Source organism: Camelus ferus, chromosome 4 (genome assembly GCF_009834535.1).
Source record: "Camelus ferus isolate YT-003-E chromosome 4, BCGSAC_Cfer_1.0, whole genome shotgun sequence".
In the NCBI taxonomy this organism is placed as follows: Eukaryota; Metazoa; Chordata; class Mammalia; order Artiodactyla; family Camelidae; genus Camelus; species Camelus ferus.
This window is the reverse complement of record NC_045699.1, coordinates 20,528,981-20,553,977: the sequence shown is the minus strand read 5'-3', so window position 1 is coordinate 20,553,977 and position 24,997 is coordinate 20,528,981. Positions and strand designations below refer to the sequence as shown.

General features: G+C 34.6%; 1 protein-coding gene across 4 annotated transcripts in view; it reads left to right on the top strand.

The window, feature by feature from the left end:
- Positions 1 to 3,571: 3,571 nt before the first annotated feature.
- CNTLN (centlein) overlaps positions 3,572 to 24,997 on the top strand; it is a 247,841-nt gene continuing 226,415 nt past the window's right edge. For 2 of the 4 annotated variants that reach the window (XR_004319147.1, XR_004319146.1), the window contains exons 1-2: positions 3,572 to 4,092; positions 10,380 to 10,468. Coding sequence is in view for 2 of the 4 variants with exons in the window: in XM_032477635.1 (XP_032333526.1) it covers positions 3,733 to 4,092; positions 10,380 to 10,468 (449 nt within the window). In the remaining 2 variants the exon portion in view is untranslated. The remainder of the gene's footprint in view (positions 4,093 to 10,379; positions 10,469 to 24,997) is intronic. The other 2 variants (XM_032477635.1, XM_032477634.1) reach the window with 1 other exon arrangement.

The window sequence follows — 24,997 nt, the reverse complement described above, 5'->3', positions numbered from 1 at the left end:
TTCCATATACTTTAAATCATCTCTAGATTACTTGTAATACTAATACAATGTAAATGCTATGTAAGTAGGTGCTGGCATGTGGCAAATTCAAATTTTGCTTTTTGCAGCTTTCTGGAAGTTTTTTCCAAATATTTTTTATTTGAGGTGGAACCAGTGGATACAGAGGGCCAACATTATTTGTTAGCACAGAACAATTTTCTTGGTTTACCTTAACTAACTCCTGGATTGCAGTCTGTCCACAGGAGACTGATATGATATGTTTGCAACTGATTCAAGTGTCACATTGATACATTCTAGCTTGTAGGGTTCTCTTTTAATGTTGAAGGAGTAGGTGGCAGGCTATTCTTGATTTGAATCCCCAGCATATGGCAAAACTCTCAAAATGATACAAAAGAAATCTATTATATTTAAGGTCTTACAAATACCTAATGATGGTTTAAAATTTAACAAATAAACCTGTTGATGAAATAAATAAAGATTATACCAAATTGGTAAGAATTAAAAAACATGTCTTAAAATTTGGCATTCTCTCTGAACAAGAAACATAAAGGCTGAGAAACTGCTAATACACTTTTCTCTTTTTAAATCGAAGTTAGATATAAATTTGTAAAATTAAAGTGAGAGGTGCAATTTAAATACCATGTTAATTTGCACATTTCCTTCATTGTCCCCAACATTTCAAGTATACAATGGTGATATGCAGAGAATTATGTGTTTCTATAGTCTAATATACTTCATCCACAGCAGACTTTATTCAGTATTTCTGAAGAAAAGATCAATTTTAAATGTTTGCACAGAAAGAATTGCATAGGAGAAACTGTTGATTGTTTTAGACATTTTAATTCAGATAATATTGTAGACTAACTTTTCTTTCTGAGTTATGCATGTTAATATCAATGTTTTACACATTTGTGTCATTTTAGCAAATAACTAATATAAGAAAGAACTTCCTTTGTATGCTTCTGGAAATGTGCAAATTTGTATTCTTAAAAATTGTCTGTCAGTAAAGTACACTTACAACTCAGTAACAAAAAGACAAACAACCCAATTAAAAAATGGATGAAGGACTTGAAGTGACATTTCTCCAGAGAAGATAAATGTCCAACCATCACATGAAAAGATGATCAATGTCATTAGTCATTAGGGAAATGCAAATCAAAACCTTAATGAGACACCATTTCACAGTTACTAGGATGGACATGAGAAAGAAAAGGAAAATAACAAGTTTTGGGGAGGATGCGGAGATATTAGAATTCTCATACATGGTTGATGAGAATGTGAAATGGTACAGCCACTGTGGGAAACAGATGATTCCTTAATAAGTTAAACAGAATTACCATATGATCCAGCAATTCCACTCCCAGGTATATACACAAAATAACTGAAAATAAGTGTTCAAATAATAACCTACATATGAATGTTCATAGTAGCTCTATTCACAATAGGCAAAAGATGGAAACAACCCAAATGCCCACGAGTGGAGAAATGGATAAACAAATTGTGGTATATCTATACAATGGAATATTATTCAGTTATGAAAAAGAATGAAGTACTCATACACACTACAGAATGGATGAAGCTTGAAAACATGCTAATGTTTTCATAGCATACACAAAGGCCCTATACTAAATGGCTCCATTTAGATAAAATATGCAGAATTGGCAAATCTATAGCTACAGAAAGCAGATTGGTAATTATCAGGGGTGGTGTATGGGGAGTAGTGGAAATGGAAAGTGATTGCTTAATAGGTAAGGGGTTTTGGTTTGGGGTAGTGGAAATATTCTGGCACTACATAGTGGTGATGATTGCCTATCATTGTGAATGTACTTAGCTCTGAATTATTCCTTATGTGTAGCCAGTTTTAGTGGCTATAATGGTAAATTTTATGTTATGTGTATTTTAGCACACATACAAAAAATAAAACTAGAAGAAATGTACTTAAGTCATAGATTCAAAACATTATCCTTCTTTTGAATCAAATGTATGTTTATCCACTGTATATAATAGAAGAGACTTCATTATTTTTCAAAATAATTTTTCTATACTCAGATGAAATGATGCTCTTCTGAGTGAATACCAATAGCCATTAAAAATGTGCATTCATATTGATTTTGTACCAAATATGTGAATCATATGATTAGAGTTTCCATAATGTTTAGTCCAATGAAGTCTCATGTGCTATCAGACCTAATGCTCTATTTCAAGTGACGGCTATGGAGTAAGGGTAGTGATCAAAGGCACAAGTTTTAGAGTTAAGTGGATCCATATGCTAGCTTTTCTAATACTAGATGTGGGACTTTAGGCAAGGTGGAGTAATTTCTCAAGTCAGTTTTCTCATTAGTAGAATGGGGATAATAATATTTATTTTACCCTGATGTAAGAATTGAATGAGTACATATATGAAAAATAGTTATCACTGGACTTTGCATACAGTAAATTTTCAAGATGGTAGCTACTTCTAAAACTTATATGTACTTTTTCTAATGGAATCCTTCTATAAAATTTGTGAAGTATTCACCTTCAGTGGGAAGGAAGCCCACTCATCTTGCCTTAGCAGAATTCTTAGTGGGACGGTGTCTTTTCCCTTGCTGACTAGATTTTAGCAGAGTGGTAATTTTAACTAAGTGAAGAGGTCATCAGTGAAAGCGGTCACCTCCCTACTTCCATAGTCCTCCTTTCCCCATCATAGCTCTCCAAGTGTTTTGGAACCCATTCTGCAGAGGAGAGTGTTCTAGCTTTTGGAAAGTAATTCGAGTGCTAGCTCAACGTGTATCTCCTTACTAAACTCATCATGAGTAGGAAGCGTTCAAAGAAAAAGAAATTTAGTGCTTACTTGAAGTTTATAAAGAAAGCAGAAAGGAAGGGGGAAAAAAGAGGAAAAAAAGAAAAGGATGAAAAATAAAGGAAGTTGGTCTTGTTTCTTTAACCACGCCCCAAATTACTAATTTCAAATTGGTCCAAGGACCCAAACTTTCAGGCAGTATGGGTCACATTCCCTCTGATATGCAGCCAACTACATAAAGAAGCTGACATTAAAAACTCTAAGGAAATCATGACTCTTGCAAAACAAAAGACAAAGGGAGCACAAAGGATCATAATTCAAATGGGAAACTTGCCCGATGGTCTCAGCTCAGCACAAGGCTTCCCACATCTTCTCGACATCATTCAGCTGGTTGTCAGCTGTACATAAAGCAGTTTTGCTAAAGGGTGTGAAGAAAACACTTAAGTGTAAAACTTATTCCCTGGTCCTCAAAGGAGCTTACAACAGCGCTGGAGGGATTAGCCCTGTAACTAACACTCCAAGGCGGTCAATGAAACGTGACAAACGAGTTGGCAGGGGGTTGAAGGCGGAAGAATTCACAGTTAGGGATCATTGGGGCTAGGAGCTTGTTAAGGAAGGCTTAAAGAAGTGGGAAGTTAGCTAGGCGCTAAGCGGCGGGTAGGGTTTTAGGTGGGCGGGAAGTCGTGCGGGTTAAAGACTCGAATCCGGCATGCGGGCGTGGCGCGCAGGGCGGACCGGCCTAACTCGTCGGCCCACAGCGCGTGCGCAGCCAACGCTCGCGGCGGGCGCGCGGCCCGCGGGAAGCGGGCCAGGACCCGCGAGCGCGAGACCCCGGGCGCCAAGGCGGGAAAAGGCTCGCGCATGCGCGGCTCGGAGCGTCGGGCTCGCCAGGATGGGGAAGGGGAGGTGGAGTTTCCTTGAGGGAACTTGACCCGTTAGCTGCCGCGGCCATGGCGGCGCGCTCGCCGCCCTCACAGCTGCTTCTGCCCCCTGCGCGACAGTTGGGGCCCCGGTCCCCACGTGTTGGGCGGGGAGCTGTGGCACACGCAGTGCGCAGCGAGGCCTCGGGTCTTGCCTGCGCAGCGCGGGAGGGCGTCGTGGGCAAAAGCGATATACCCTGGCGGGGCGAAGAAGGGTCAGAGGGCCAGCGAGGGCCAGCGGGGACAGCTCCGGCTCAGGCTCCCCTCCTCAGCGCGCCCATGGGGTCCATTCGGCTAGAGGGCATCTCGGTAGAGGAGGCGATGGTGACCCGGACGCAGCTGCTGGAGGAAGAGCTGAGCAGCCTAAAGGAGGAGCTGGCCCTGTGTCAGGTATCGGTGGGGAGGTGCGCCCCTCTCCCTCTGCTTTCTGCTGTGTCGCTGCGCGGTCTTGGGACCCATCCACCTCCTCCCGGCGGCGCTGGGTCCCGGCTCCCACGCCCAGCGCTGCCACTGCTGGGTGCTGGAGGGAGGCGGCCGCGCCCGGTAACCCGACTTGGGGCTCTCGCCCTTCTCCCGACACCGGCCAAGCAGAGCTGGCCTTGGCGCCCCAGGTTTGGTCGTCTTCACTTGTATACCACCGAAGCGCGCAGTCGCACCCCCACCGCCCCAAAGCGCAAGTTCTTTGTCGGGACGGTGGTGATACCTGAGGCAGCAGGAGTGGAGTGCAACCCACGAGTTGAAATGTGGGACAGGAAAGTGTAAACACTTTTATAAAAATAAAACCCATTGATGAAGGAGCCTAGTTTTAATTTCCAAACCCACACTTGTCCTTATTCTTGAGTAGAATTTAAGTTGTTGAAACAGATCAGTAATTTTTAGGGAGTCTCAGGTCTGGAACTTTCACACACAGTAAATGATGCTTGATACTTGTTTATTAACCGCTTAAAACTAATTCCGTACTTCTGGAGTGAGAAATGTCGTTTTCGAGTCATCTTGCCCGTGAAAAGCATTTACTAAATCAGTCGCCTTAACATTACTTTCCTGTTATTTGTAGAGTTTGTGTATACTAAAGATAGCTTGGTTACTCATGTTCAAAAGATTTGATTTTCCTTTAGTTTTGCATCCTTACCACGATCTCTTCTCTGGTATTACCAGAACCTTTGGCAGGGAGTTGACTCAACAATAGATCTTTGAGTCACTCAGTCTTCAAGACAGAACCAGTTAATAAGAACTGATAAACAACAAGGTAACTTTATAAACTAACTCTCATCAGTTTAGGTTAATATAAATTCATGAAATTCTTTCTCATAGTTTGTTCTGTTGGGTTCTTTTGCCCCTTTTGTAGGATTTTGCTGATTGAATCAAGGCTGTAAAAACGGCAGTCTTTTTCAAATTAAGTATGTTTTGGCTTGAACAAGTTGGGGAGGTATTATGTGTCTACCTCCTTTTCATTTTCCATTTTCTGTTCTTAACTCGTTAAGGAGCAAAGGGCTAAAAAAAGACACCAGTGAATTTAAAGCATTTTGTCATCTGCACCCTTCATCTTTGGGTAGTTTAAAGATGTGAATCCATGATAAAGGCCTCTGTTACTTTAAGTCCTACTCTAAGATGCTATTTGCTCGTATCTTCTACACCCTTTCCCCCACTACCGCTCACTTTATATTTCCCACAGTTGTGCCCTTAGCTGGCCAGGGAACTAAGATGTTTACTTTTTATGATTGATTTGAGTAAGGAAATCAGTCTGCTGAAAACAGCCAAGTGACTCCCCTCCCCCAAATCCGTTCAGTATTATATTCTTTACAAATGTGGCTTCAAACGTGGCTTTGGCCTCTGTGACCTTGGACATACATGGACTAGGAAGATGATTGAAGTACTCTAGGAAGATGTAAGAATTGAGATGGTCATAGTTAGCCTAGAACAATGGTTCTTGAGATTTTACAATAGTGACACTGTTAGATGATCATAGGCATTCCAGTAATGCCAGATAAGGTTGGTGGTATCCCATACTATAAAACTTCAGTCAAACCATACTCCTGCTCTTGGGGAAACATGAGGGACATAATAATTGAATTGTTTTGTAAAAAGCATTTAAGTTATTAAACATTCACTTTTACATTAAAAAATATTTTCTCCACTTACTCAGCTAGAAATCATAGTACCTAAGAATACATAGTATTAACCCTATGTTTTCCAAAACTTTCAAAAATTGTACCCCAAAATAAGAAATTCATTTTACGTGTCATCCTAGTAAGTACACACACATACACATACATATAATTTCAGAAGGAATATTTACCCTGTGTGTCATGAACTCTGATACTTTCTTTTAAAATCTATTATTTAAGAAAATGCTGCTATGATCTACTAAATTAATTTCACAACCCAGTAATGGGTCAGATGTACAGTTTGGGAAAAAGAACACTGCTAATTAATTAGTCTCTGGTCATAAGCAGCAGCTTCATTTAAGTTAGTTGGTTTTCCCGCATATTTAACTTACAGGAATTCGATTATGTGTGCTTGGTAAAGAAAAAGAAAGTGATTCCATGTACCATTCCACTCCATTGGAATGACCCAGAATAAGCATGTAATAGAAAACAGTCTCTGTTCCAAGTGTTTCTCTTAGTATGAATATCTTATCCTACTTTATGTGATTGTAATAGTTAAACTTTTTTTCACATGGCTTCAGATTAGCAGGCAACAGAAACGTAATGCTTAGCTGAAAAAAGTGATTAATTTCAATGTGGGAAGAAAAGTTGTCTGGATTGAACATACTGAGGACAGGTTAGCTTACAAAAATAGCTTTTTCCTAAGGAACTTTCAAGGGTACTCCAAATACTAATTTTAAGTCCATGACATTTATGCCTTATTTATTGATGTAGAACCTAACTCCACCATTCTCTTATTTTTGATTATGTATTTCAAGAATGTGGTCTGTTTGTGACCAAGGATGCTGCTATGGCTATGTATACATGCAGATTTATCAACACTGTAGAATATCATATAAGAAAAAAAGTTAAGTATATGTTATATATATATATATATATACATACACACACACACACATGAACATGCACACATATGTATGTATATCTCAAAGCATATTTCTTTTTTTTCAGTCACAGCCAAAAATACTAAACATAAGCCAATTTCAGGTAAAATATATTAGGGTATTTAAATGAAATATATATTTATTATTCCAGCTTTCATGATGAAACTAGCTTTCATGAAGCATGTGATGTTGGAATTAAGAGTATATGAGCAGGAAACTCAGCTAGTTATATTTTTCAGTTGACATTTAGGTGTGTTGAAACCTTGTCCTATCATTCACAATGGAAAAAAATTTAGAACATCTTGTATAATTAAAAGTCTCACCGTTGTTAGTAGCTGTATTCTAATAGATGAACCTTTTTGCACAATCATTTTTCATAATAATGATTAAGTAAGGGGCTAGTTTGTGCCATACTTTGTAATTAAACTTTTCATTGTTTTCCCTGAGCTCTGATAGGCAAATTATTAGTTTAAATATAGGAAATAGTTTTCATATGTTTGTTGAATTCACTCCTGCTGTATAGGTCAATTGAGGGTCTATTATGTTGGCAGACACTAAAAGAGATGGGAGAGTAAGTACTCTGTGAAAAAGACAGTATTGAGTGTCTGTGTTGGTAAAGTGGATGTTTATTTCCATGCTGTCTAATAAATGAAAGTCAAAACCAATCCATTGCTAAAATAATTTAGACCCAAATCTTCGGGCATTTAGTCAACTCTTTCATTGGCTGAGTTTAATAAACTTTATGAGAAGGAGTAGAATTTTTTAATTTATATTTTAAATTACTCAATTCTGTGGAAGTTCTGTAGTAAGAATAAAGTATTTTATAATGGGTAATATTTAATAATTTTTATTTTTAATTTTTTAAAAAGAGGATTTTTAAGTGCCCAAAGGAAAGGAAAATATAGAAAATATGATTGGCAATAGTTAGTTTCCTCATTTTAATAATCTCCAGGATAGTTTGGAAACTACTGTTTTGGTTTTCTAGCGGGATTTTTTTTTTAAATGTATATAAAGGAGGGTTTTTTTTTAATAGTTGTATAATCCACATTGAAGATAATATAGCAATATAACTAAAAATCTTACAAAACTAATACATAGAATATCCCACAATCCATTTGTAGCATTTTATTGCTCACAATAGAACTTGTTTTTTTCAAGTCAGATATCACTTATAAATTTTAGTATATTTAGGTGACAAAGTATTTCAGGTGAATACCATTCCTTCCATAAATTAATAACAAAAGATTTTAATAAGTGAATTTTAATAAAGAAATTGGAAATTTGAAAGTCCTCCCCAAAATGACTTCTGGGTATAAGTTATAATTATAAGTTAACAACAGCAAATTGTTTCTGGAGGAGTCTTTTCTTCTGATTGCTTTTTTTATGGCTTCTATCATAAAAACAGCTTAAGAAGAGTTTGTTGTTACTTTTGCTTTGGTGGGGATTGAAGAGGAGATGTGAAATAACCATAACAACAGCAAAAAGAAAGAAAAAAAGCATAAATTAAGATATAAAGGTTTTTCACCAAAATTTATTGATTTTTTACATTGCCCCTCTTGCTGTATTAGAGCTAAGTCGTTTATTAGTAAGTTATACTTTTTTAAGCTGAAATAACTCAGTTATTTTATAAATGTTGAAAACCTGCTCCTTTTTGTGTTTTTAATTATATTAATCCTTCTTGCTTAGTATTTTAGGTAGAAAAGTTGAGGTGAAAAATACATATGAATTTTTACTATTTTCTTTTGAAGCGAGCTGTAAGATAAATTTATAGGTTAACATTGGTTTCAGGGATTTTGTAATTTCATCCACATACCTTTTAAAAAGAGCACATAATGTTACATAGTTTGCTTTTTCCTTCACTGACTTTCAGGTGGGTTATGACATGTGATTTCTTTATTGATGTTTCTTGTTTTTAACTGAAATCATTTTAATGCCCAAATGCTGAATTCTTCTAAAGAATAAAGTATGATATATAAGAATAGTTAGGTATGGGAGTACTTTTCTGTATTCATGGTGTCGAAAGTCTTTAGAAAACAGTCAAACAAAATAAATCCAAGATTTGAGTAATAAAAAAAATATAAAAATTTTAGAAGTAAGTATGGTTAATATATTTCTAATCTTAAGAGTAGAGGCCTTTGTCTAACTTGTAAAGAAAATCCATAAGCCATAAGAAAAAGATAAGTTTGAATATATAAAATTAATAACTACCTTTTTCCCCAAAATTCTCAATCATAAAGCTAAGGAAGCAACAACATACTGGGAAAATAACTAACATTTTTGGTATACATGAGCCCAATATTAAGATTTCCAGTGACACTTATATTTCATTGACAGAACTGAGTCACAAAGCCCATAGACAAGAGAGGTCAGTCTTACAGTAGGACTGCAAAGAGCAGAAATCGTTTCTGTTATTGAGAGGAAGGGGAGAATGGATGATCGAGTTAGATACAGTTAGAGATATCTGCCACACAAGTAAACCAAAACAAATAATCGAACAAATAAAGTATTATAAAATGAAATGTGCTTTAAAAAAAAATTAAGCAGGCTAAGGGGTTACCAGAGACTTGTGGGTTTTGGTGGCTATAAATATAGTAGTTAGGGAGGACTTCTGTTCGCTTGAAAAGGTGACATTTAAACAAAGACCTGAGTGAAGTGAGGTAATGATGTACATGAAAATCTGGTAGATGGTACATGTACAAAGGCCCTGTGCAAATAGAGCAAGAAGGTCCACGTGAATAAGATGGTGAGTGATAGGTGAGGTTGAAGGGGTGTGTATTGGGCCAGGTGATGTGGAGTCATGTAGCCTTAGTAGAGTTTGGATTATTTTCCTAATCTGATGGAAACCCCTTGAAGAATTTTGAGCTGTAAGGAGCCCAGGAGACCATTGTAGCGAGCTATGCAAGAAGTGGAGTTGACTTTTACTAGGATGATGATGGTAGAAGTGTTTAGAATTGGGATATATTTTGTGGGTAAGGCTAATAGGATTTACTAATGGTTTGGGTATAAAATGTGAAGAAAGAGAGCAACCAAGATTGACTCTTAGGTTTTAAGTCTGAACAGTGAGTAGATGGTGGTGTCATTTTCTGAGATGTGGAGAGGGCAGATATATGAGAGTAGGAAATCGACAGTTTTATTTTAGATAAATTAAATTTGAGATGCCTATTAAGATTTGGCAGTTTAGAGGACCTTGAAAAAAAAGATTTCTGCATGATAGTGGGGAGGGAAATCTGACTGGAGGAGGTTATAGAGTGAATGGGAGGTAAGGAAGTGGAGACAATGATTATAGGTAACTCTTTCAAGGAATTTTGCTGAAAAGGGCAGCTGCCAAGTGGAGCAGTAGCTGGAGGACAGTCTTAAATTTAGAAAAAATTTACTTTGATATTCAGTGTTTCAACATTTTGCATCCTCAGATGTCCATAGTATGAATAGTAAAGGTGAATGTAGGTTACCAGTGTAAGAACTTTCTAAAATAAAGCTTTCCTGTTACACTTTTCAGGAATCTGTTTAATAGTTACAGAACTAGGGATCAAGTAATTATGCTTTTTCATTTTTAAATTTAATGCAGTATCTTGTCTTGTCTGCTATAGCAACAAAGCAGTGCACTTAAAATATCTTTTATTTCTTTAAGGCTGATAAAGAATTCGTATGGTCTCTGTGGAAACGTCTCCAGGTGACAAACCCAGATCTCACACAAGCAGTTAGTCTGATTGTGGAAAGGTGAGTTACCAAGTTCTTTTTTCATCAGTATTTAGTTCGTTGAATTTGTTTCTCTTCATTATTAAAATGAAAACTTGGCATTAATCCCCTGAAGAGATTAATTTGATTTCCAAATGAATGTTGAGCATGATACTATAATTATTGAATTTATTTCAAGGTGTGTCAATTCCCTAAGTACAGATAGGCCTTGTCTTTTACTCATATTCTGACATATTTGTGAAGTTTGCAGGTAAGAGATAAAACTATGACTTAGACACCGTTTATTTGTGTATTTTGAGCTATTACTGCTCAACTTTTAAAAACTGGAGAAGTTCCTGTTGTTTGGCTTCCGAGACTGCCCCTGTCGGCATCTTCCTAGAGATGATCCTTCCTAGACGTGGCTCACTTTTCCCCCCAAGATAATTGCAGTCTATACTTGAAAGCCTGGGATGACCTTGCAAGAGTAGAGTAAGTGTTCTGGAATAGGTTGTGAGGTTTCACTTAGCACTCTGTATTACCCTGTAGGGGATGCCCAGTCATTTAACTATAGATCATTGGGCCTCTCCTTGATCATTAGAAACAGTGGAGTGATGCTGGGTACTCCTTATCAAACATTTGGTATACAGTAGTCCCATGACACTTAGGTAGCAATTAAAACACTTGCTTTCCTATTAAATGGATTCCATTACATTTCCTAAATGAGAAGCTAAGCATATGGTTGCATTTTCCTTTTTCTTTATTGGAATTATGATTATATAATCTGAATATCATTTTTGATAACTTGAACTATATTTGCCTTTGGAGTCTCTAGCTCTGGGATCATTCTATTAGTGTCTGGAATTTGACTTTTTAAAAATCTGTGATACATACTTGTGTCTAATTTTACCTCCTTGGTTATTGTGAACTCTTGAAATAGTATAATTAGTTTCCTCTCATGTTCTTGTATGTTTAATTCATCAATAAGTTTTTCCCTTTTAATGATCAGAATTAAGTCTTTTGTTGAAGTACTGTTGTTAGTTCCTCAGTCATTCTTGAGATTAAATGTGATCACTCTCAGTTTCACTGTGTTTTTTAGCAGACTAGATCTTCAGAAGATATATTATTGGGATTTCATTTGTCATTACTGTTATTCTTTCAGTACCCTCCTCTCCTTTTGTGTACATTTTTCAACTTTCTAATTTGTTTATTTTTTAAAGCTTTCTAAAGTTATTATTAATTTTCACTTACTCTTGATTGATATAGAAATAAATAATAAAATATTGTTAGGCCATCTTTTTCATCCTTTAAGACTTTCATTTTTTGTATTTTATAATATACATCTAAAAGTAGATATATGTACAGTTTATAAATAAATAGACACATATATTTTGGGGTGAGTACCCAGAAGCCTTTTGCTCATAAGATACATAATGGAAAATTTTGGATATTACCTCTTTAATCTTGGAGCCATAATCTTCAAAATTTTAATGTGCACAAGATATACTTGGAGAATTAATTAAAATGGAGATGTCTGGAACTTTCCCCTGATCTACTGAATCTGTAGGAGTGAGGCCCAGGAATCTTTAAAATAAGCTTTTCAGGTAATTCTGATGTCCATAGATCATACTATGAGATACCTTGGAACTCAAATTGACTTTTGACATTGGAAACCTATAGTTTGCATTTATAATTTTATAATTATATAAATATTTATTTCCTAGAGAACAATGTAGTGTGTTTGGACCTATTGATAAGGGAAATGGTATGATTAATAAAATATTCTGTGTATCAAAGTCAAATAGAATATCTTTCTTTATGGTTCATTAATTACCCAAATTATGCTACCTAAGTTATTTTATATTTGTGCCTTGGTCTTTCTGGACAAATATTTTCCCCCTGGAATTTCTAACTGCCTTTGTATTCTACTATTTCTTACCATAAAGAATATCAGTGTTCAGACATTTGAATAATGGGCTGAACACATTCTTCCTTGGGCCCTTTGGCTTATGGTATGAATTAGGGCCAGTTGCTTTCTGAACCTACTCATAATGTCATCCTAGGATTTCTTTTGATTGTGCTCCTGAACTAGTTTCAGTTTCTAGGATCCCACATCTTCCTTTTTCTTTTGTTGAGTTATATGTAAAAATTTTTTTCTGAGAAAGGATGCATAAGAGGTCCATGTTTTGACTCCTTACATGCCTGAAAGTATCTTTCTTTTGTCCTTATGCTTGGTTGATATTTTAGCTGTACATTCTATTTTAGCTGTACATAAAATTTTTTAATTTAAATTTTATTAGCCTGGCAAATAAGAAAAGGGGTCCAAAATAGACAATAAATTCAACAATTATCTAAAAAATAGAAGGATGGACTCACAGAGACAAACCTAGAGGAGAAAAATCAAAATCCAAAATCCAAACAGTATCTATAATGGAAGAGAAAGCTGTTCTTTCTGGAAGAGGCCCAGAGAAGCTCTAATTACCGAGTCAGTAAATACAGAGAGCAGAAGTCCACAGAAATCAAGATGACTGACTAAGGAACCATTAACCAAAAAGTTAGGCTTCCCATTCATCCATGTTCACAACAGCTACCTGCAGCATTTGTGTACAGCAAATAGCCCAAAGAAAGAATAAATGGAAAAAATTTTTAAATCTTAAGTCTTGAGATTGAAAGACTCTACCAAGGGCTGAAAAGTTTGAATTTTTAAAAGACTCTAGATGATGTTGAAATTTTACAATATCACATGTAAAGAGAAAATCCTAAAATTTTCTTGTTTATTAGTCCTGCAAATTTAATTTCCTTGCTATTACAAATAAACTCTCACATAGAACATCTTTAGTGTCATAAGAGTATAACCACTGTATTTTACCTTTGAAAGCATAAGGAAACATTACAACTTGAACAGGTAGAAATGATAAACCCTGAAGAAACAGTAATATGGAGTTTCATAGAATATCAGTACCTTATGAACTGTAGAAACTTGAATTGTTCAATTTTTCTTTGGATAACTAAAAATGTGTTATAGTGATTTTTGTGACTCAGCCAAGTTTCTGCCTCAGACACAGACTTCATCCTGACTTTTAAAATTAATAATATATTATTTTGTCTATAAAGAACACTATTTTGAGTTTGGAGTAGAACAACAGAAATTGCTATTATTTTGCTTACTAACATTGTGTAAATAATTTTATGGACATATCCAACAATGTACAGTTCTGCATTTTGTGTAGCTTTGCCTTAAGATTCTGAGCTTGTGATCCACCTACAATAACAAAGAATCTCAGGAAGTGACCTTCTATATTTTTTTTGTTGCCACTAATCCATTCAGAGTTCTGCTATAGTTTTTTAATCTGTTTCCCTGTGCATGCGCTCTCTCTTTTTTTACATTTGCTACTAGTTCTGATCTCTTTTGTATTACATACTTTCTGTTCTTTCTTTTCTGTCGTTTAATATATATTTAAATGTCTTAGGACAATGATCTAAGTATGGTCTGTAGACCTGTGTCAATAGCAAACAATAAGGAATGTGTGCCAGAATATAAATCAAACTTATGCCTGCTTCTATGAGAAAGTCTTGTAATTTATACTGCCTTATTTCATAGCAGACCACTAATAACCAAGTCACAGCCCTGCATTTTGAGTAGCACTGCCTTAAGTTTCTGCACTATGGTATGTACCACCTTCACTAGAGATACTCTTAACTTCTGTGAGTGGAATAGAATAAATGATGAAGAGAACCAGAATGGCAGCCTTCAAGGTATCACCAACAATTCTTGAGGCTGTGATTAAGCTTGGGGGAAATGCATCATAAATGTGCTGTTAAATTTAAAGTTTTGGAAGTAATGAAATTAGAAAACTACAGGCATTCCCACTTTCTTTGCTTTATTGATAGAGAAGGGATTTATGGATGGTTTTTATATACTTACGAGCTTTAGGGTCTCTTTTTAGTGATGTAACTAATTCCTTCTCCACCTGTATGTTTTCCTGAGTTGCTGAATTTGATTTACTTTTTACTGTACCTGAGGATGGATGGAGGGAGGTTGTTTCGTGGGAAAGACAGCCTGTAGACTACAAGACATAGAGCAGTAATTTTAAGTGAGTCTACCCAAAACATTTCTAATTGTGGGGGGTTAAGTTCTCTTACACATTTTGGTTTCAATGGATAAAATGACTTTTCATACCTATTACTGATTTGAAATTAGATCAGAAGATGTTAAGTACATTCTCATGTAAATTTCTGGTTTAGTTTATATCTTGAGGATTAGTACTAAAGCATTTGTTTTATTATCATGAGAATTATACTCTCTTTTCCCCCATTTTCAGAAATTACACAAGAGATAAGAGCATAATACAGTGTATTTAAGTTGATGTTAATTGTGTTCTTGTGATTCATTAAATATCATTAAGTAAGCCATATACAGAGACCTCTTAGGCTCATGTGGCTGTATAGCTTCTTAAATACTACTTTCACAACATTTATATGTCAATATAATTATTTGTGTCAGTCTTTTGACTTTCCTATTGAACACTGTGAGGATAAGGACCACATTATACATTTGTTAAAACTGAAGTATAGTCAAGTTTACAATGTTCTGTCAATTTTTGGTGTACAGCATGATGTTTCAGTTGTACATATATGTACATCTATTTCTTTTCATATTCTTTTTTATTATAGGTTACTACAAGACATTGACTATCATTCCCTGTGCTATATAATATAAACTTACTGTTTTTCTATTTTATATATAGTAGTATGTGCAAATCTCGAGCTCTCAATTTATCCCTTCCCACCCTGTTTCCCCACTGGTAACCATAAGTTTTACATGTTTTCCACAGTGCTTAACACAGTCCTTGACTTTAGTGTATAAACACACTGAGTGAATGAATGAGCAAGTGAGCGAATGATATTAAAATAGAGGGTAGTTGAACTAATATCTTAAACATAAGGATAAATAAGTATATTTGTATGTTAAGAAGGTAGTGTTAGGAAATAATCTAAGAAAGTCCTCAAATTTGTTTTGTTTATTTTGTCCAGTATATTAAGTGCATGATTCAGTAAATACTCTTTTAAAAAGTAATGTTGATTTGTTGAAAGGGTCTTTCATTCTTTCACATAAAACATTTGTTAGGTTTAATTTAAGAAGCATAAGACCAGGTCTTGGATTTGACATTGGTATTTGTGAAGGTTCATATTTTTATTTAGGTATTTAACCTCTAATGGACTGGAAATATAGATTTCTAGAAAATTTTCTAAGTTACTTTTAAAAAAGTAATTACTTTGAACATTTAATCACATATGTTATCACAGAGAGAACATCACATCATTAGCTCATGTAGAAAGAAAATTTGAAACTATGACAGCAGGAACTTGAGCAAATATGACAGCTTAAGCATAAGTATTTATCTCTACTTCTTCCTCAAATCTCACTAAAATGGCTGTAAAGGATTTTTAAAAATATATAAGTACCTATGGTTAAAGAGGACAGGAGAAAAGATGATAATGGGCAAGAGCTGTTGGTAAATTTTTGAATGATGGAAAGTGAATTGATAAGTGCTGTCTGACTAAGGAAAATGGAGAAAGTTTGAGCACGTGTTTAATGGTAGAAGGAAGGAAAGGAGAATAAAGCTATTAAAGATCTGATAGAATCTAAAAGGAAAAATGTACCAAAGATATTTAAAGGGGCACTAGAAAGCAAGTAATAAATTTCTTCATTGCCTTTAACAGTTGGTAGTAAGTGAAAAACTCTACAATGAGATAGCACATATATCTTCACAATGATATTAATTTAGTCAACCAAATAGTGAGGTTATTGATAACACAGTGACACATTTCTTAATTCCAGAAGAAACAAAAATTTATATATGAGAGGAAATGTAATTATAGTACACTATGTTGCTCAGCTGTGAACAGTAATTATTATGTATGAAAGTAATATAAACAATTAGTATCCATGGAACTAAAAAGTGGGATATATGAAGATAAGTCAGCATACCCCCCAGAGGTGCTAGAGTAGTCTACTTGGTGGGGGGGATTCACAGAGGGGATCTCTGGTAAGTGTGCATGTACTCCACTGTACTGCATTGTCCTCTTCACTCTGGGGCCGTATAGAGCACTCTGGGAGAATGGCTTTCCTCCCTGTGTGATGAGGAAAGCACTTCTGTTTGATGAGAGGCTGGGAAACACTAGTAAAATATATATTTCTTGCTATCCAAATCTTCACTTCCTGAGTATGGATAGTGAAAACTTGATTAATGATGGTATTGAGTTATTGAAATCTATTTGATTCCTGGGTTTTAGACAGAAAGTAGCAAAAGTTCAGATAGTAAAGGATACAAGCAAAGGATACAAGCCCTCTCATACACACACAATAAAATAGGCTTAAGTATCTTCCTGTGAGCTTTGGATTCAAGTGATACCAGTATTGGGAGAAGATGGGTAAGAAGTAAAAAGATTGTGTCTCAAATTAAAAATTCAAAGACTATGTAAGACAGGAGTGACATCAGTAAGATGGTGAATAGTGAGTCTCAGCCTTCATTGCCCCACAGAAACACTGACTTAATGATGTACCAGTCAAAGTACCTTTATGAGAAGTCTATATTCCAGTTAAGTACCCAAGATGAGTACAAAACCAAAGACACCATATTGAAGCAGGTAAGAAGAGCAATTTCATTCTACCAGCTTTAGTCCCTCCCAAAGCAGACACAGCTTAGCATCAAGAGATTGCCCAGCCTATGACTTCTTCCTTGTGAAAATAGTGGTGGGGAAGAGAGAGTGAGTGTCCATCAAATGTCACTGGCTTTTTGGTACACTGCCTGAGGGGCTAGATTCTGTTTAATCTCACTCAGAGTACTGATGGATCCAGCATAGTTCAGACACTTGGGTCATGTAAGAACAAAGGAAGAGGAACCAGCTGTGCTGTTGCTTGGAACAACTCTTTGGATTGGAAGAAGGCACAGAAACTGGCTTTTTCTCCAGAAGGGAGGGAGAGGAGTCGAGCATTCCTGGCCTCTCATTGTGCTACCTGAGGGACTAGTTTCTGTTTCATCCTGGCAGGGGTGCTAATGAAACTGGCATACCTTGGTGGGGGCAGCTAAAAACAAAGGAAAAGTGATGAGTACTTGCTGTTTGAGAGGCTCCCAGAATCTCTAGCTGGGCTTATTTATGAAGGTCTTTCCTTGTCAAAGCCAGTTCATGATGCTTGGGAGAGAGATGACTATTTCTTTAAATGCACAGATGCTAACCCCAAGGATGAGGAACATCAAGAATCAGGAAAACATTAAACAATCAAAGGGATAAAATGAATCTTCTAGTAACTTACCCTAAAGAAATGGGCATCTATGAATTGCCTGACAAAGATTTCAAAATAATCATCTTTAAGAAGCTCACTGAATTACAAGAAAGCACAGACAACTAAAGGAACCTGCCAACAAAATACTAGCAACCTGAATTAAAAGGATCATACACCATAATCAAGTAGGATTTATCCCTGAGGTGTGAGAATCATTCCATTTTTGCAAATCAATAAATGTAATACCCTATACACAATGAAGGATAAAAATCATATGATTATCTCAATTGATGAAGAAAAAGCATTTGACAGAATTCAGTGTTTCATGATAAAAATCTCTCAAAAAACTAGGTTGTAGTTTGGAATTTACCTCATTGAAATAAAGACCGTATGTGAAAAGCCCACAAGTCACAAATAATACTTAATGATGAAAGATGAAAGCTTTTCCTTTAAGAGCAGGAAGAAGGCAAGGGTGTCTACTCTGTACTTCCGTTCAGCACAGTATTGGAATTCCTAGCCAGAGGAATTAGGCAAGCAAAAGAAATAAGAGGCATCAAATTGTAAAGGAAGGAAATTATCTCTAGAGGTGACATGATTTACATGTAGAAAACCCTAGAGATTCCATAGAAAAACTGTTAGAATAAACAAATTTAGTAGAGTTGCAATATACAAAATCAATATACAAAAATCAGTTGTGTTTCTATACACTAATAAAGAACTATCCTAGAAAGAAATTAAGAAAACAACTCTCCTTACAATATCATCAAAAAGATTAACTTAGGAATAAACTTAACAAAGAAGGTAAAAGACTTTTGTACACTGAAAACTATAAAACACCAATGAAAGAAATTTAAGTCATTTTAAATTTTAAATTTAATTTAATAAATGGAAGAACATCCTTTGTTCACAGATTGTTCATAGTTCGAAAGACTAAATTTTGTTTAAAAGTCTGTGCTAATAGCTATCTACAGATTTAATGCAATTCCTATCAAAATCCCAAAGGCATTTTTCACAGTAATAGAACAGTCCTAAAATTCATGTGGAACAAAAAAGACCCCAAATATCCAAAGCAATCTTGAGTAAGAGGAATAAAGCTGGAGGGGTCATACTTCAATACAAAATGAATTAAAATCAAATCAAAATGAATTAAAGATTTAAATTTAAGACCTGAAACTGAAAAACCTCTGGAAGAAAACATAGGGGAAAGCTTCATGATATTGGTCTTGGAAATGATTTCATTGATAAAACACCAAAGCACAAGCAACAAAAGCAAAAACAGGCAAATGATACTGCCTCAACATAAAAATCTTGTGCATAGCGAAGGAGGCAGTGAAATGGGAGATGGAATGGGAGAAAATATTTGCAAACCTTGTGTCTGATAATGGGTTAAATATCCAAAATATTTAAGGAAAGCCTGCAGTTCAATAGCAGAAAAACCAAATAACCCAATTTGAAAGTGGACAAAGGACTTGAATAGACATTTCTCCAAATGTGATATACATGAGGCCAATAAATACTTGAAAATATGTTCAAAATCATGCTCAAAATCACTAATCAAGAGGGAAATGCAAATCATATGGCTATTATAAATTCTGTTTTTAAGCGAAAGATGACAAGTGTTGGCAAGGATGTAGAGAAATTGGAAACTGCGAACTTGTGGTGGGAATGTAAAATGGTGCAGCCATTACGGAGAACTGTATGGAGGTTCATGAAAGAATTAGAAATAGAACTAACATGATTCAGCAATCCCACTTGTGGGTATATATCTGAAGGAAATGGAAGCATGATCTCAAAGAGATACTGCACTCCTATGTTCATTGCAGTATTACTCACAATGGGCAAAATCTGGAAACAACATAAATGTTCATTGATGGATGAATAAAGAAAATGTGTATGTATATGGAATGGAATATTATTTAGCCTTAAAAGGAAATCCTGCAACAACAACGTGGATGAACTTGGAGGACATTATGCTGAGTAAAGTAAGATAGTCATAGAAGGATAAATACTGCATGACTCCCACTTATATGAAGTATCTAGAATAGTCAAATTCATAGAAACAGAGTACAACTGTATTCTGTCCCTCTACCCTGCCCCGGGCCCGGTCTGATGGAGAGGAAATGTGAGAAATCTTGTTCAATGGGTATAAAGTTTCAGTTATGCAAGATCAATAAATTCTAGAGATCTGCTGTACAGTATTGTGCCTGTAGTTAACAATACTGTATTGTCCGCTCAAAATTTCTTAAGAGGTTAGATTTCATGTTAACATTTTCTTACTAAAATAAAAAATTTAATATACACAAGGAGAAACAGAAAAAAAAGGTTCTTCATTTTATTAAATGAATTTTAACAACAAAAATATGTATAAATATATATAACTTAAAGAGGACATTTATGGGTGGTGATGAGTACTGTTTTTTTGTTTATGTCTTATTACTATGATTGAAAAAGTAACATGTATAACTTGAATAAAAATAGATAAAAATATGTGACTATTCATTTGGATTCTGAATGTGTTGATTTATTAATTTGAAAGTGGTGTATGTTAGCATAGTGTAGCAGAATTTTAGGCCTTTTATTATTTTGCAAACTTAAGTTACTTGTTGGATAAATACCCTGTATTAAGCAACATTTATTAACCACAAATATTTATTTCATTATACTTTGTATACCATTTATTTTAAAGACATTTTTCCTGCTTTGTTTTCTGTATTTGAAACCTGAGAGGTCTAAAGCCTTATTGAATAATTATGATGGGGGGTATGGGGAGTGGTAGGGCAGGATACTCAATTCTGAGGTTTTGTATTAGCTCTAGTGGGGGTAACAATTTTACAAGAAGATCATATCCATTTCGGACACGAAATTATGGAAAATTTGATCACTGGTCATAGTCTGCAGCCAGTTTTCACATTTACCTGGGTATTGTGTGACCATTCTTCCCCTTCTGTGCCATAGTTGTCTTTACTAATTGTTCAGTACTCTCTTTTTTATTGAGTCCTGAATTAAAATAGCATTCCAGTCAGCCCTCTGCTAGGACTTTGCACAGGTGAGAAAGCCTGTTTGCCATATCTGCTCTAGAGCTTTTTTCAGTTGGACATAATTATGTGACTTATAATGGAAGGATCCCAGCTGGAATAGGTCCAACATCTATAATATTGATGTAGTTACTTATAAAGTCAAGTGAAATAGGTCATTAATTGTTACTTGAGGGTCTTTGTCTTCAAATTATCTTAACTTCGCCTATGTGTGGGCTGTTGTATACCAGAATTTTCGCAGTCAAGTGAAGGCCTTCAAGTCCTAGTGTTGGGAATTATCATTTAGGGTTTTTGTTGTTGTTGTTAGGGGAGTTATATAATAAATTTATAATTAGTAAACAAACTCAAAAGTTTTAAAACTGTCTGTAAGTCTAAACTATATTATACTCATGAATGGCAGGCACATCCATTCTGTCATCTGGGAATATCCACTGAGCAATCATCATTCTTTTAACAAATTATAGTTTTATAAGTTTACTCAGGAGAGTATAAACCAAGTAAAGAGGGGTAATCAAAAACACTGGGTAGGATGTAGTATTTTATTAGACTTTTCAAAACTATCTTATAGCAATAAAATCATTTTATGAACAAATATTTCTTTTTTAAAAAAATAAGAAAATGCATATAAATGCTGAAATAAAATCTCAAGCAGTAGAGAATCCAAACAATTATGATAACTTTAAAATGTTCGCATGAGACCACAACAATAATCTTTGGCCACTCAGTAACATCGATAAAGACTTCCCTATTTCTTTCAGTGTCTTTGGTAAATTTTCATGTTATTATCAAGAATAAATGTTTCAAAGGAAAATGAACTAGATGTAATTATATATAAACAATGCTGAGATCAATAGCATTTAAAGTAGTTGGGAAGTAAACTGAACATGAAATACACTTCTGCATCTGCTTATTTTAAAATACCTGGAGGCCTTGTTTTATCCCAAAGGCATTTCTAATTTGCATAGCAAAGATAATATTATTTATATTTTCCTTTAATATTCAGATATGTTTATTTTCACCAGATAAGAAATGCACCTAACATGTGAAAGCTAGTATCTAAATCTGTGCTTAAGAACCAGTCAGGTGTAAAGTAAGTAACTTCTGGTTGAAATGGAAAAATAGTGAACTTTTTGAAGTTCTACATTGAGGTCATGAAATAATCTCATTTGTGACAGCATATGAAAGACAACACATGATCCCAAATGATCATCTCATACTTTGGATTAAACTGAGTTTCTGTAGAATTAATATTATAAGTAATTTGAAAAATAGGTTTTTTGAAATATCTTTAGAATGTGCTGGTGATTTCACCAACAAAATGATCTAGGAACCATAAGTGAATTTTATTACTTGAAAAAATTATCAAGTATATATGTATGTATAAATAAAACTCTTGCTATTTTGGAATTTGAATTTTAAATTATATAAACATGAATATTTATTATGTATGACATTTTTATAATATTCAATAAATTTAAAACATTTTAATTTTAATAGTTAAAATAAAAAAGCAATTAAATACAATACGTATGATAACCGATGATTTCAAAATTTCACTTTATGTGTAAGACAAGTTGGTTTTCAAGAGTGAACATTAATGGAGGAAGAAATATTATGAAAAGATAAAATGAGATAATCTTCCAGTTGTACATATGGATAGTTGTGAAGTAGGAAGTTGCTTTTGAAATTGTGAATTGTGTTTGGGGAGAAGTACAGTGTTTCTACTAAGATCGTGAACACAGCTACTATTGGAATTATGCATTGGCTTCATTAGGTTCAACACTGCCATTTTAGCAGAATTCCTACCATGATAGTTGGTATTGCAAGATTAATTCATTAAAACAACCATAGCAATACACAATACATATCAGTAACGATGCCCATAAAATAACTGCCCTCCCCAAATAAGCATTTGTTTTTTCACAACATGGTAGGCTTTGAGGATCTCTTAGGTAAATATTTGAAATGGTAAAGTGTCCATAATTCTTTTTTAAAGAATTGTAGACTTGAGTGAAATATAATATAACAAATCTTATATAACTATATTGTATCCTCCAGTTAAATCTGATAATTTTATCAAAGCTTTGGCCAAGTAACATTAAATTCACTTGTTCTTGAAGTCTAAGTCAAATATTCTCGCTAATTTTTTCTTTGTTGGGATCCTTAATGTAAGCAGATAAAAATGTTGCCATTCTAGTGGAATTTTCTCTTGAAATTTGTGTTCTGGTGAAAAAATTTTAAAATATTTACCGTTTATATTCCAAGATGAAGTAAATACTTTAATTTTCCAAGGAAGTTATCAAAATTTATTGCAGTGGATAGTATGCTTATAGGATATGAGTTCATCAAAAGGAAATCAAAACTTCATTGACTTATGATACATGTTCACTATTGTATTAGAAACTGGATGGTTAGAAACAAAACATAACTTTTGCCCTTAAAGTGTTATTAAAAATATTAAATTAACTAGCTTGCTGGCACACCAGTGTTGTAAAATTCATAACTAATCACCACAGTAAATTGTGTTTCCTTTTTAATTGTCCTTTGGCTCAGGTTTTCCTATGAAAATTAATTTTAAATATGTGCTCAGTGTTTTTTCTTTTAGTTTACTTTTTCATGTTACATAAGATCCCTTGATTTGTGGGATTTACTTCAGGTGTGGATGATTTGCAAGGTCTAATCTAAAGATTGTCCAGAACAGTGAAGTGGCTTCAGCAATCAAGAAGGTAGAGGAGGATGCACAGCAGGTGGGAAGAGCTTTGCTACGCCTTGCAGGTTTCACATGCTAGAGATGCTTTTCTTCCATCTCTGCTTTTTGAAATATTTTTCCTTATTTCTTAGAATAATATTTGCAAATGATACGACCAACAAGGGCTTAATTTCCAAAATATACAAAGAACTCATACAACTCAATGTCTAAAAAACAAACAACCCAATCAAAGAGTAGGCAGAAGATGTAAATAGATATTTCTTCAGAGAAGACATGCAGATGGCCGACAGGCACATGAAAAGGTGCTCAACATTGCTAATTATTAGAGAAATGCAAATTAAAACCACAATGGGTATCACCTCACACTGATCAGTATGGCTATCATGAAAAAGTCTATAAATAGTAAATATTGACAAGGATATGTAGAAAAGGGAACCCTTACACTGTTAGTGGAATGTTAATTGGTGGAACCACTATGAAAAACAGTATGGAGATTCCCTAAAAAACTAAAAATAAGAGTTATCATATGATCCAGAAATTCCACTCCTGGGCATATATCTGGAAAAGACAAAAACTCTATAATTTGAAATAGTACATGTACCCAGTATTCATAGCAACACTATTTATGACGCTATTTAGCCAAGACACAGGAACAACCTAAGTGCCCATTAACAGATGATTGATTTAAGAAAATGTGGTGTATGCATAGAATGGAATATTACTCAGCCATAAAAAAGAATGAAATTTTGCCGTTTGCAGCCACATGCATGGACCTAGAGAATATTAAACTTAGTGAAGTAAGTCAGATGGAGAAAGACAAATACTATATGATAACACTTATATGTGGAATCTGAAAACAATACAAGTGAATCTATATATAATACAGAAACAGACTCACAGACATAGAAAACTAACTTATGGTCACTGAAAGGGATTGGGAAGGAATAAGGGGCAAATTAGGAGAATGAGTTTAACAGATACACACTATTATACATAAAATAGATAAACAAGAAGGATTTAGTATAGCAAAGGGAATTATATTAAATACCTTGTAATAACCTATAATGGAGAAATCCTGAGTCACTTTGCTGTACACCTGAAATTAACACAGTATTGTAAGTCATCTATATTTCAGTTAAAAAAGTCCTCTTAGTGGTTGTCAGGGAGGAAAAGATATGAAGAAAATGATCACTTATATAGATTTTTTAATTTATGTTTATAAGAAATTCTGAAGATTAATTTCTACTTTGAGGGCATGTGCTCTGGAGCATATTTTTCATGTTGAAGTTAAAACAAAGATTATTAATTTTTAACAGTTACTACTTTTGTATATACATTAAATGCATTTATAGTTTCTAGAAAAGCTCACAGTCTTCTTTAATTTGATATTCCTTTTTAATTACTTTTTTCCACTGGTAAGGATTGTTACTTATCCAGATGAATACAATTTTGCTTTTAAAATATTGTTTGATAATTACTGTGATACTCATAAATGAGACTGAGTAGTTCAGCTAAAAGATCTTAGGCATGGATAAGAAAAT